Source organism: Rhea pennata, chromosome 1 (assembly GCF_028389875.1).
Source record: "Rhea pennata isolate bPtePen1 chromosome 1, bPtePen1.pri, whole genome shotgun sequence".
Taxonomy (NCBI): Eukaryota; Metazoa; Chordata; class Aves; order Rheiformes; family Rheidae; genus Rhea; species Rhea pennata.
Window position 1 is genome coordinate 144,797,005 of NC_084663.1, and position 13,742 is coordinate 144,810,746.

At 35.7% G+C, this 13,742-nt stretch overlaps 1 protein-coding gene across 3 annotated transcripts in view; it reads left to right on the forward strand.

Annotated features, from left to right (window-relative positions):
* HERC2 (HECT and RLD domain containing E3 ubiquitin protein ligase 2) overlaps positions 1-13,742 on the forward strand; it is a 116,519-nt gene that overhangs the window by 24,175 nt on the left and 78,602 nt on the right. For 2 of the 3 annotated variants that reach the window (XM_062601561.1, XM_062601562.1), the window contains exons 5-9: positions 7,575-7,794; positions 9,451-9,551; positions 10,386-10,542; positions 11,208-11,318; positions 12,430-12,601. In XM_062601561.1, coding sequence (XP_062457545.1) covers positions 7,575-7,794; positions 9,451-9,551; positions 10,386-10,542; positions 11,208-11,318; positions 12,430-12,601 — 761 coding nt within the window. The remainder of the gene's footprint in view (positions 1-7,574; positions 7,795-9,450; positions 9,552-10,385; positions 10,543-11,207; positions 11,319-12,429; positions 12,602-13,742) is intronic. The other variant, XM_062601564.1, reaches the window with a different exon arrangement.

A 13,742-nucleotide genomic window follows, 5' to 3' on the forward strand; every position in this document is an offset into this window, starting at 1 on the left:
TAATGATCTCCATTTGCCTGTCCGTCTTGATGCTCAGTTTTTGCAACTGCTGTTGAACAGTCGATCAGCTTCTTCAAGGAACTACTCTGCTGTGGTCCCAAGATCTTATTACTGAGTGGAAAGTTCCTTGGAGTCCCTTTATCAAGGAAAATTGGGATTTTATTTCCCTTGTTCATCAGCATACATCTACCATTCTGTTGTTCACGTGCTTCTTGTTTGATTGTCTTTTTGCAGTTGCATGTTGTCTTCAGTACTATAATATCAATCAACTTTATCACCTGACTATTTGTCTCCAGACTTTGCACAGGTTTCTGTATTCTTGCTCCTTAGTGTAAACTGGCTATTTATTCATATGGCTTGTTTCTTGTCTTCCAGGTGCATCTCTATCATTTTCAAGGATTTATCTCTTATCCTGTGCTTATCTGCTTATCTTCTTTAAGAGCTCTTTGATGAAGGTAGTTTTGCTTTCAGAAAACATTCAGCAAGAGATCCTTTGTCCATGTGACTGACCCGTTCAGAGAGCTGTCCCAAAAGATTTGTGACATGTGACTTGCTGTTTACAAGTGCTGTGTTGACTCTTACTCAATGTATGGTATTACTTGTGTACCAGATAATTCTGTTCTTTATTATAGTTCTTATCAGTTTGCTGAGTGGAGACACTAAGCACTCTGAATTGCATTTTAGACCATTTTTATCTGGTACCTATTAAAAAGACTGTTGAAAAGTTTAAAGTGAGACTACTGCTGAAGTAGCAGTTTAAGCTACAGTCTTACCCTTTATTTCATTAAGTTCTTAAAGTGAACTTTAAGAGAATTTTGTTCAAAAGTGTATTTTTCTCTTAAAGCTGAAATCTGTTTAATTTTTTTAGGGAAAACATGTTGGCTCAATCTTTTTCTCAAAGCGTAGAACTGCAGAGCCAGCTCAGTACAAGATGAGTATAGCTGTATAGCATTTGTGTAGTATTGTTTGGAGGTTAATTTTTATTTCTTAAATTTAACAGTTTAAGTGATGCAACAACTGTGAGTGTAGAAGTTCAGCTTTAAAAAGTGTTAAATAGATTATGGTTCAGATTTGCTGTAAGCTGATCATCTTTTATATGGTTAAGATGCTAAATATTGCATACTTAGAGGCAAAGTTGCTTTAAATACACTTTAATCATTGCCTGAATATCTAAAGCTACTTCATACCTGAAGTTTCAGTAGGAATGCTGCTACTCTTGTTTCCTCAGTAGAACAAAGAGTAAAGGCAAAAATAACCTTAATGTAAACTTTTTCTAGATAAACAAGCAGCATAAAGTTGAAGTGGGAATACAGTTTTGTTATGTAGTCAGAACTGGTTAATATTAGCAGTGAATTAAACTGTTAGGCTGGTAAATCATGGTTGTGACATAACACTTCTGGGGTTTCCTCATGTATGAGTGAGAGCTTGTTTCTTAGCTAATGCCATGTCTTGTTTTTCTGATAGTGTTAGTAAAGCTAGTTGCACTAAAAATTACTTTAGAGACAGTACCTGAGGGGTAGGTGAATATTAGCTGTGAGTAATCAGTGAGACACTGTTGAGATGCATGTTGCTAGCAACAGCAGTTGAAACTAATTGGGCTTCTGTTGTGACGGGAGAGTAGCTGAAAGATTCATCCTTTAAGGGCTCTTAGAGGATTAAATCTAAATTTGCCCTGTGTGCAAAAGTAACTAAAAGCAGTCACAGCTTTGGAAAAAATTGTTGTTTTATAACCTCTAAAATTATATTGAGTGACATTTTTCTACCTTTAATATAATTTCTTGATCAAATAATTTAAGTTCAGTTTTGGAAACACCGATAAAAGGAGTGGCTCAGTAAAAGGATAAAGTTTGACCAAGTTCTTTTGTATGTCTTTTTTTTAAGTTTTTAGTTTTTTGACTAAATATTGCTGTGTTCTGAACTCTCTCCTCCTCATCTTGTCTTTCATTTTCTTACCTCTTAAAACAGTTTTGCACCTCCCCAGAAGAAAAGAATCCCAAAACTTGGAAGCTCTTGTTCAGCTGCAATTTTCTATTTGATTTCTACTTAAGTACTTAAAGGGGGTGTGTGTGTGTGTGTGTATAAACATACATAAATAAAGGATTGTCTCTTGCCATTTTGTTCTCTTCGTGAGTATTTTAGCATCAATTTTCACAATTTTTGTTCACAGAAAAGACTTTAAAAATTATATACTCAACTACATAGTAAGAACTGTTACAAATGTCTATGCAACTATTCATTATTTATTTCCACCGAATACTAATAAGATAAGCTGTGCTGATGACCATCTTTTGAATGGGAGGACAGAAGGAAGCAAAGACAAAGTACCCTTTAAGAATTGTGTTCTTTATTAATGTAAAATAATTTTGTGGGCATATTTAGCCTTGCTTCTTAAGGAAATTAGATGCATGTGATTGTGTTTTGTCCTTCCCTCTAACCTTTGAATTCGCTATGTATTCCATGGTGATGGCTTGCTAACCCATTAGATGCATATTTGGCCAAGCCAACCACATCTTTTATCTGCTTTTTGTCCAGTGGATGCATCATGCAGCAGGAGAAGAGGGAGAGAGGGGACAAAATAGAATAATCTCTAGGAAATTACAGTGCATTAGTTTTGCTGCTCACAACAGTAGATTTTTGCCAAATTCTGTTGGAAACCTGTTTTGTGTTCTTAGATCTGAACTTTCTTCTAAAGCTGGTTGACTCAACAGAAGTCCTTGAAACTATTCAGTTTGATACAGGCATTTTTCAGGGCCCTTCATCTACCAGATAGAAGCATGTAGTGTTCCCTGCAACAGCTACTGAAATAAGTGTTAAGAAAATATTTAGTATATTAAGGTTTTTTGTTCTTGTTTTAAAGCTCAGAGCAGGGGAAAAAAAGCAGAGGAAACAGGCCCTTGAACTGCCGACCCATCTTAGACTCCTGTCAGATGAATGGCTGCGGTGGTTTAAGAAGTTACTGTCTTCAGCTGCTTGGCTACCTGTCTTTTGCTGGCATTAAGTGTATAATGTATCACTTCTTAACTCTGTTCTGTCAAATGATCTAGGTTAAACCCTACTGGTATTTTTCCTTCTAATAAATTTTGACAGGATGAATGAAGAGGGAAGATGTAGTTATGTTAGTAAATTTGGGAAAGGAGGGATGTGATAAATTTCAACAGAGGATGGTAACCCCTACCTGTCTCCACTGCAAACAGCAGCATATCTGACTGTCGTTGTCAGATAACAAGTATCCTGCTAATGATAACTTGAAAATTTAAACTACTAAGCCTTTAACTCCTATATTATAGGTATGGGTTAGGTAACTAATATGCTTCCAACCAGCCTTTATAAACTAACTGAAGAAGCAAAACGCTGCAGAAGGTAGTAAGCAATCAGTAAAGACTGCCATAGCAGCATAAACAGTTTTGTTTGAAGAGTTCCCTGTAACCTTCTCAGATGAAATTTGAATCGTTACTATTAATAAGCTATTTTCTCATTAGTGTATTTAGTTCATTGGTAATGTATGTTGTTTAGATTTCAGGACTTACTGAAATCAATTGTAATTTGGTCAATTCCTTGATAAATCTTTCTGAAGATGAACTGATTTTTTTTTTGAAGATAAATTCACTTGTGGAACAAGAGAGGATTTAAAGAGAGGAAATGTGTGCCTGTATCATGCTTAAAAATAGTGTTACTCCTGTTAAAATTGAGGCAGTCCATGACTCAGTTTTGAGATATCTGAGTTGTAGACTTACTATAGGTAACAGTAAGTCTGAAATAACCGTTTCAGTTTTTAATTTCACTTTGCCTATGAAACCTTTTTTGGGCTAATGAAAAATATTAGAGCATATATAAAATATTTGAGAGGATTTACTTAATTTTGCCTAAAGCCTTCATAAAATTGTAGCCATTTGAGATTGTGAAGACATGGTGAGAAGGAGGAAAAAAAAATAATTTTAATACAACTGAAATCAATCAACCTAAGTTTGGTTAGTTCAGATTAATTTTAGTGGTTTGAATGTTGGTGAGTTTAAACCATATTTCCAATATGAAGAAATTATTTTTGCATGCAATTTTAAGTAGTTTAAAATAGTATATTGTAGCTTACCAGTTCATCATACCACTAGTTTCTGAATATAAAGACTCCAAACTTTTAGAGCTAAACAACTGAAAATTAGGTTCTTTCTAACCATTTCTTTTCTTTCATAGTGGTAAGGATAGAATTTCAGTTAACTCCCATTTCTACCTTTGATGCTGTCTTAATTTGATGTTGTTGTTCTATTCATTGACTTCATCAATAGGAAAGCTAAATAACTTTCTTTTAAAATATCCTATATTTTGGAAAGGAGTATTACGAGATTATATATTGTGAAGTATTCTGTAGTCCACAGAACTTGACACTGGTGATCTTTAAGTAGTATGAAGACCTTGAAATATTATGAAGATGTTCTTGTATTAAAGCAGAATTGAATTTTTGAGGCATTTAAGATCTAGAGTTATGATAGTTTTTTTGCCAAATGAATTGGTCATTAGATCATTTTGTACAATACCAAGTGTCCTACAGGTTATTCCTAGTAAGTATTGCTGAAGCATTAGGTGCTGCAGTGAAGCTATTTTTCTCTGCACAGATGCAATGTTGTGTGTTTATGCCATGGTCAGCTTTCAGACTGGTAGTGCTTGACTGTGTAGATTGTATGTGGCTGCACTCGATTCTTTTTATTATGCATTGGGAGCTCACATAGAGTCCATTTCATCTGTTGCGTTGGGATGGCTTAGAGGTTGATCCCAGCAGTGTTCTCGAAGAATCAAATGGTTTGAAAAATATGCAGGCATAGGCTGTTAGGGGAACTCCATAGGGATGGCTTAGGTAGGATCCTACACTTCCAAGTAATCGATAGAGGAACGTAGGTGGATGCTGCCTGTCTGAAGTGTTTCTTTCCAGTAGTCTCAACTGTACATACATTTAATGAACCTGTTAATTGAAGGGTTTTGTAATTGGGAAAACATCTAATTCTTTAATGTTTAGAAATAATTCTAAGGGCTGTCCACATTTAGATAGTTTGTTAGTCACGAAAGAATTATAAATACTCAGCTCTGTATTACTTCATAGATTCTGAGTCTGGCACCTAGTCTTGGTTTGTGTAGCACCAAGGGTGATGCGATACTCTTCCCCAAACATAGACTTTCAAGAACATTTATTTCAGGAAAGTGCCTTATTTTTCTTCCTTGGCTATTTCTTTCATTCTCCACATCATGTTTTTACATATACATAGGAAAAGTAATCTACGCAGAATGAAATCGGTTGCCAAAAAGAAAAATTTTAAGAAAATCTGTTTTTGTGAAACAAAGTGTGACCATTTGTGGATGGATATTATTCATTGTTGTATCTGAGTGGCATTTAGAGACTGATAAGGTTTTATTGTTTAGGCAGGGAAGAAGAAAATTGACTTTTACTTTTTCTGATAGTTTGTTTAGAGGAGTCAAGAAGCTGGCATGCTGGAATTGGCCATGTTCTGTTATGATACTCTGAAATGCAGAAGATGTGCTTCGAAATGTTTTCTTGTATTTTTGTTTAAAAAATAGTTTAAGGTGCTGTTTAGGTTATAGCAGCTGTTTCTTGCAGCCTCAGAACATACAGGTTTTTTTTGATGTTCTGAGTAACATGAGCACTTCAAAAGTGAAATTTTTACCTCCAATTTGGAGTATTTAATGAAAGAAAGTCTTGAATGGATTGACTGGGAGAGGAGGGATGTTGGAGCTTCTGATTTGGGACTTTTTACAGCCATCCATTAAATGTTCTTGGTAAGCTTCTATTTGGTGATAATAATAAGGCACCGTGCGTGTGCGTATACATATACATATATGTATGTGTATGTGTGCATATGTGTGTATATATATAAAACAAACGAAACAACCATGCCTTTAGCAAGAATCTATTTTGTTTATATTTTACATTGTATAGTCATGTGAAGTAACTGTGTGCAATTTGTTGACATTCAGACTGTACTAAAATTCTTTGTTGACTTTTATAAGGCTCATATTTAAGGAAAGTGTCACTTCTTTGTAATAATTCTTGTTGCTTGAGACAAAGTGTGTGATAGCTGCTATTACTTTTGTCGAGTTACATATTTTTAAGATACCTACACTATAAGGAACACTTTTTTAATCTGTTGTTATGCCTTGAAAAGTAGTTCCTCATGTTCAGGTGGAAAAAATGCGAATTACCTCAGGTAAAGGAATCTAACATGTTATGAAATGGTGACGTGAGAGAAGTAATGTTGAAAACAGGCTATGGTAATGGCTGACAACAAACTAGATGTGACTGAGTAACGTGATACTGCAGCAGAAAAGGCCACTTGAATTCTCTGCTTGGTACACCAAGATGCATCGCAGAGTGGGGACAAAACGAGCAAACATGCGACTCCTGCACAGAGCTGTGCTTTTTTTTTTTTCTTTTCTTTTCTTTTCTTTTCTTTTTTTTTTTTTTTAAAAAAAAAACTTTGGTGCTTATTAGATGGTGTTCTCAACTTTAGAGGCAATTGGAAGGGTGTCTGGATCCAATGTCCTACAGTTTGGGGCAGCTGTTTCAAAAAAATGTATTCTTTGTTTCACAGACACTGTTATGTGTATGTAGACCTGTATTTTTTTTTCATGTCCTTTATCTAGTTGTATGTGAATTAAAATGATACCTGTGCATAGCAGCCAGGCAACAAGTGTGATTGGCTTAGGGATGGGTATTGTAATTCAGTGAAAAGCAGACCAAGGTGGCCCGGTGATCAGACTGTGAATAACGAGACAGAAAAAAACTCTTCTAAGAACACATGTTCGCATTTGTCCTAGGAATTAAAGCTTCTTTTACAAAGAATGTAAAAATGCACTTTTTTTAGTTTCTATTTTATTGTGTTTTTGATACTATCCTCATTACCATCTATCATTAAGTTACAAGGACTCTGGGCTGTTGATTGCCTTTTCTGATTAGCCAAGAGTTAGTTCTCTGGTAGTGTTACCTAAGTAGGGTCTTGTATTTTCTAGCAGTACTCGCACGTGTCTTGTGACTTTCTGACACTTGGTTTAGAGGCTTAGCAGCCCTTGGCAATGATCCTAGAGCTTCTGAGAGTAGTTTTGTAACTTCTAAGAAACCTAAGATAAGGTGTATCAGAGCAAAATGAAAGCATGTCCATGTGGGTTCTTAAAAGTCTGTAGCCTGTACTTAGAAGTCTGACTCTAAGGTCTGCTGATGATAAGAATTTGCTGTCTAACTTGTTTGTTTAAAACAGTTGCATAAATATTTCATATGAAGTTATAATTTCAGATATGAAGTACTAAAGTTTAGATTTATTCACACAAAACCCATTTTGATGATGACCTTACCTTTTTGTCTGTCTAAATACCTGTTAAATGTGACTTGTGTTTATGTAATACATGCTATGGATTAGAAGTGTGTATATTATATATGCAAACAGAGAGCTTCACTGAGTTTAGAGATTCAGACCTCTGGTCAGTGCATAGTTTTCAATTTGTTGTGGCTCTTGATAGTGTTTACGGGTGTTCGTCTTTCTGGTATATAATGATACCTTTCTCTCTAACGTTCTTAGATGTGAATGAGCTGAAAGAGTGCCTTCACGTGCTAGTGAAGGAACAGCAAACTCTGGCCACGCAAACTGCTACAACAGCGCTTTCAGCAATGAGGCTAAAGCAGAGGCTAGTTATCCTGGAAAGGTACTTCATTGCGTTGAACAGAACCGTTCTTCAGGAGACTGTCAAAGTGAAGTGGAAAAGCAGTAATATTCCTCTGCCTTCTGTGGATAAGAAAAGGTAACAGCAAGTTGTTCTGATGCGAGGACAAGTTAATACATAAAGAAAGTCACAAAAAGGTTATTAACCTGTGTGTAAGAGCTTCATATTTCTTTCTCCCGATGAAACATGAGCAGTTAAGAAATTTTTCCTATTTCCTAATATTGTTTTGAGTGGTGTTTTCTGCCACACAATATTCCTCCTCAGCTGTCATTCAGTTGCTCTTCCTCTGTTTGTATTACTGAGTTTTGTATAATACATTTCTGTGGCTGTTATTCTTTGAGCTATAAGCATACTTCTTTTGAGATGTTTCTTTTGTCATACCCAGCTAGAAATAAACCCTGTTGCAGAACTTTGGCTGATGGAGGTTACGTAGCTCTATTAACATTATTAAACTTTCTTATCAATGTTTGTTAAATTAAGACATATAATAAAAATAAAACTTTAAGTACATCTAAGTTGAACATTGCTTTCCTTAGCTTGGGAAAGAAATATTATAATAAAAATTTTATCTGAAAATATTTCCAGAAAACTAACTGAATAAGAAATAAGCTCATTGCTTTCCATGTCTGGGTAGTTCATTGACCTAAAAGCAGAATAATCTAACAGGTGAAGCATTAAAGGAGCTATTCAGTAGTAGAACAAGGTTTCTATCTGACAGAAAAACAATTCAGTAGAGAAATTCTTGTGTTGGATTGTCTCTAACTGATAATAGATATTATAAACTTGTTATTAGAGGCTTAAAGTTCTGGCAGTGACATCTTTCTCCAAGTAATTTTGTTTTCTAGAGAAAATTTTTAATTTCTTATTAAAAAGAACACCGGTATATTTAAGTTACCAGACTGCTAAAATTTCTAGTTTAAATTTTCTATCTGTGAAAAAGTCCAGAGCAGTTCATTTCATGGTGATGTGAGAGAGACACCCTTCTCCCCCCCCCCGCCCTGTTTTTTGTTTCATTTTGCTAAGAGAAAACAACAGGGAACCTGCTGTTGTTAAATATAAAGGAAAGCTTGCTTAAGTTAATATACTTGTTCATATAAAAAGAAAGGTCAAGAGAAATGTATGTGAACCCAGTGGGTATTAACAAAAATTTAAAGCATCTCTCTTCCTTACACAAACCAATACAAAAGCTGCAAAGAGATATTCATGATGTTGCCACTTGAGTGGAAAGATAAGAAATAACAAAATTAATGGAATTTATTATGAGCAATTGAACACAACATTCATATAAATAAAAGCAAGCCTGCAGGCATAGTTTATGTTGTCCAGATTAACTGAAACTATAAACCTGGGTAAATAATGAGTAGCTGAATATCTTATATCTGTGTAGTTTGAGTATACCATCATCATTTCCCTCTGAGTAATTCTACAGGTCTTTCCTGTGGCAACCAGTTATGCCAAACCAGTTTATTCTTCTCTGTGAATCTTTGATGGCAGGGGTAGGGTGTTTATTTTTTTTCAAACAGATGAAGTTGAATTTTGGTTGCTGATATTTTGCTATTGCCCACTATCTCTCTCAAGAGAGTAAAAATTCTTCATAAATTATGTGTATTTTATATATGCATATAGATAAATTGCAAGTACTGTATTACACTTTTAAATTTTATAAATAACTATTAATTATATGTCATTATTATATAAATTGTTTAGAGATTATACATACATATTTTCTTTTAGCCCGAGACCTGTCGGCAAAGGTGTAGAAGGACTTGCACGGGTTGGATCCCGAGCAGCACTTTCGTTTGCATTTGCATTCCTTCGTAGAGCATGGAGGTCAGGTAGGTCTACTTTTTAGCTTACTGCTTTTATTTTTTGTTAGAAAGCAGATGACTCATTGAAGCATAATGTATTAAATATTTGCATAGAGTTGTGTAATATTTTTTATAGCTCTGTTAGATTTGCATAATTATGCAAATGTTTTATGTTTATGTAGTAAGTCCAACAACCAGCACTGATGCTCTGTTGTGCCTGGCATGTGACTTGATGCTTTTATGTACAGGAAGGCAAATTTGAGATTCTGTGTAGAGAACTTATTTTTAATACCTGGTTTCAGAAAAGTGAGAACTGTCCTTCAGACAGTTAATAACTTAATATCCTGTAGTAATGGAGTGGTTTGGAAAAGGGATTTGGAACCATAGAAAGAAACATATGTTTAGTTTGTTTATCTTTTGTGTAGTTGAACAGTAATTGTCAAGATCACAAGTCAACGCCTGTGTTTGTAAGAAGTTTAATGTGATAGAAATATCATCTGTGCTACATTAGCTTATCTATCTCAATCTGTGTTGTTTGTTCAGACTTGCATTTGCCCTGCAGCTGCTTAGCGCTCTCTCTGTCCAGCCAGCCCTAGTTCTTTTTTCGATTTTTCTCAGCAGGTGCATAGTGGGACAAGCAGTTACAGGAGTTGTAATTGCACTTTACCTTTCTAAATATTTTTGGGGAAATAGAGAGTTCTTGAAGTTTTACAGTCAAAATGTTTGTGTGAAAATTGATATATACGTAACGTTCTCATAAGCCTGAGGCTAAAAAAAAAAAAATCTGTAAAATATTGTATACAAAAATTTGTATGCCCTCTTTAAAGATGCAAGTTTAACTAGTATTACTGTGACGCACAGGTGAGGATGCAGACCTCTGCAGTGAATTGTTACAAGAATCACTTGATGCACTGCGAGCGCTACCGGAGGCCTCCCTTTTTGATGAAGGGACTGTGTCCTCTGTATGGCTGGAAGTTGTGGAAAGAGCTACTAAATTCCTAAGGTCTGTTGTGACTGGGTAAGTCTTTTTTTTTGTTGTTATTTTCCTTTTTCTTTTCTCTCTCTTTTTTTTCTTTTCGAGGAGGGGGCATATATTGCTGAGTAGCTGTTTAATGGCACACTTGCATCTGTAGCAGCTGATGACAAAACAGTTTATGGAAAATTAGGAGACTCGTTTTCCTTTTCTAATGTTACTATACTAAGCAGGTGAACAACATATAAATTGTTGAAATGATGCTCTTTAAGTATGATTTGATTCCTTTTACTGTTTAAACAAAATTTACATTTGAATATTCTGAATTATACTTTATAGTTTCACCTCCAAAATATTGTGTCATTAATGTAAGCTGTATCCACATGAAGAGTAATTTTGGTAATACAATATATGTCTTTATTTAATTGTACCTTTTCAGTATAGTTATAAATGCAGATGTGTGCATAGAGGGGAGAACAGATTTTCGTATTGAATTTATAGTACTCCCCTGCTTTTGCCCTTTGTTTAAAGTTATCCTTTTGAACAGTAATTACAAATGAATTGTGGTTTTTGAATACTGGAACTACATTTAAGTTTGGAACTACATAAATTTAGGTGGTTCTTGGTGTGCTGTAAATGCTTCTGTTAAGCAAGTATCTATTGTTTCCAATTATTTCTTATTTTATTTCTATTTTTATTTTTTTAAATAGAGATGTTCATGGAGCTCCCAGTACCAAAGGACCAGGAAACATTCCGTTACAAGACCAGCACTTGGCTCTTGCCATATTGCTAGAACTGGCAGTGCAGCGGGGTACACTAAGGTAAGAAGCACAAGCACTCTTTTTATTTTTTTAGCTGTCATTGTTTGTTGAAATGGTCTGAGCCATGCCTATCTTCAGTTTTCATTGGTTTTAGTGTAATATTTGTGGTTCAAAGCATGTGAACCTTTTTTGTAGTAATTAGAGGAGGTAACAGTCTAACTGAGAGTCCAACTCTTCTGTGCTTGCTGCAAGCCCGGGTTATTTGTCCCTATTTTGTGATAAGAAATTAGTGGTGATTGAACTACCTACAGATCTAAAATAGCTTTTTTTGTGATATGAAATTAATGATGATTGAGCTATCTACAGATCTAAAATAGCTTAAGGCTTTGAGTCATAAGTAACACATTAATTGAAGGAAGTGTATGCAGTAGTGTTGTTGTGTAGGACACCTGACGTTCCTGTGACACATTCCTGTCTCCTAGTCACTACCACATAAAGTACCACTGCACAGATGAATGATGACTATTTCTATTAGCTAAAACCTTACTACAGTACACATAAAGAGACATAGGAATCATCTTAAAACAGCTTTGCAGACAGAAGTATAAACGTGATAGCCTAGTTTACAGCTAATTTGATGTAGTTTGTTTCTTGTGGAACAAAAAGTAGTTCATGCTGAGCTACAATATCTGTGCTCTTTTTGTGAAAATGTACATTAAGATCATGTCAGCTTTAGAACAGATCATACAGTTAGTGCCATCAGCAATTACTTAAAACATAAACTAATGTTGAAGCTAACCTCAACTCCACCCCCACTCTCCTATGCTGGACTCTCCACAAGTCTAAACTCCCTTTTAAAACAAAAGCATTCAGTACTCCTTTCCACCAGTTCTCAAGTAAATAAGAATATTTGGCATTTCTTGTGTTTAATATTCTAATTTTATTAGTTTTTGAAAGATGATTTCCCTGTGGTGAAGATCTAAGCTTTTATCTTATCTAGATTGCAAAATCCATTTTTGATATTTTGGTATTTGCTTAAAATGGAAATTCATGGCGGTTACAAATCCTGGTGTTACTAAACTTAAAAATGTGAAAAGTGAATTGCATGGATAACTTAAAATAATTTCTTTAGGAACGCTTGTTAATGAAAGATGTAAACTTCCTCTTTCAGCCAAATGTTGTCTGCAGTTATGTTGTTGCTTCAACTTTGGGATAATGGAACGAGGGAAACGGATAATGAGCGATCTGCACAGGGAACAAGTGCACCCCTTCTGCCTTTGTTACAAAGATTTCAGAGTATAATATGTAATAAAGACGTGCCCAGTACTGAGGATGAGATTCAGGTACTGACCCTTGGATTATTTGAAAGGAGTGTTATGTTGATATCAAATTCTATTTGTCTGGCTAAAATAAAAATAATAAAATTATGCAAACAAAATTTTGATTTTCATCAGCATATCATAGAATCAGTAAAGTTGGAAGGGACCTCTGGAGATCATCTAGTCCAAACTCCCTGCTCAAGCAGGGTCACCTAGAACATGTTAGACAGGTTTGTATCCAGGTGGGCCTTGAATATCTCCAGAGAAGGAGACTCCACAACCTCTCTGGGCAACCTGGTCCAGTGCTCCGTCACTCTCACAGGCAAGAAATTCCCCCTCATGGTCAGGCGGAACTTCCTGTGCTTCAGTTTCTGCCCGTTGCCTCTTGTCCTGTCACATGGGACTACCATCCCCTTGACACCCTCCCTTCAGGTACTTGTACACATTGATGAGATCCCCCCTCAGTCTTTTCTTCCCCAGGCTGAAGAGTCCCAGCTCTTGCAGCTGTTCCTCATAAGGCAGATGCTCCAGCCCTCTGATCATCTTCATAGCCCTACTGGACTCTCTCCAGTAGCTCCATATCTCTCTTGTCCTGGGGAGCCCAGTACTCGAGATGAGGCCTCCCCAGGGCTGAGTACAGGGGCAGGATCACCTCCCTCCACCTGCTGGATATGGCACCCCAGGAGACCATTGGCCTTCTTGGCCACGAGGGCACATTGCTGGCTCCTGGTCAACTTGTCGTCCACCAGCACTTCCAGGTCCTTCTCTGCAGAGCTAGGTGCAGGACTCTGCACTTGCCCTGAAGTGTTTCTATATAAGATATATGTATATAGTGTTTTCTATATAAGATATATGTATAGACTGCTGTTTTCTGGTTATCATGTATACCTTTGAATTTCTTGAGGTAGGAGGAGAAATCTTGTAATATACAGGTAAGCATTGTATTTTAAAGCCCTGATGCTTTTGTGACAATTAACTTAGAGTTGGCCAGTTAACTTTTTTTACTCATTTGGTTTGTTCTCAGACAGTTTGCTTGAATTTAATTAAACTATGGTGTTCAGTGAACATTGATAAGATTGACATTGATAAGAATAAAATAGAGCAAATCAATTTTATTACTCTTACAACTTCCTATTATATTTCTAGCGTATACTTTCTCAATATA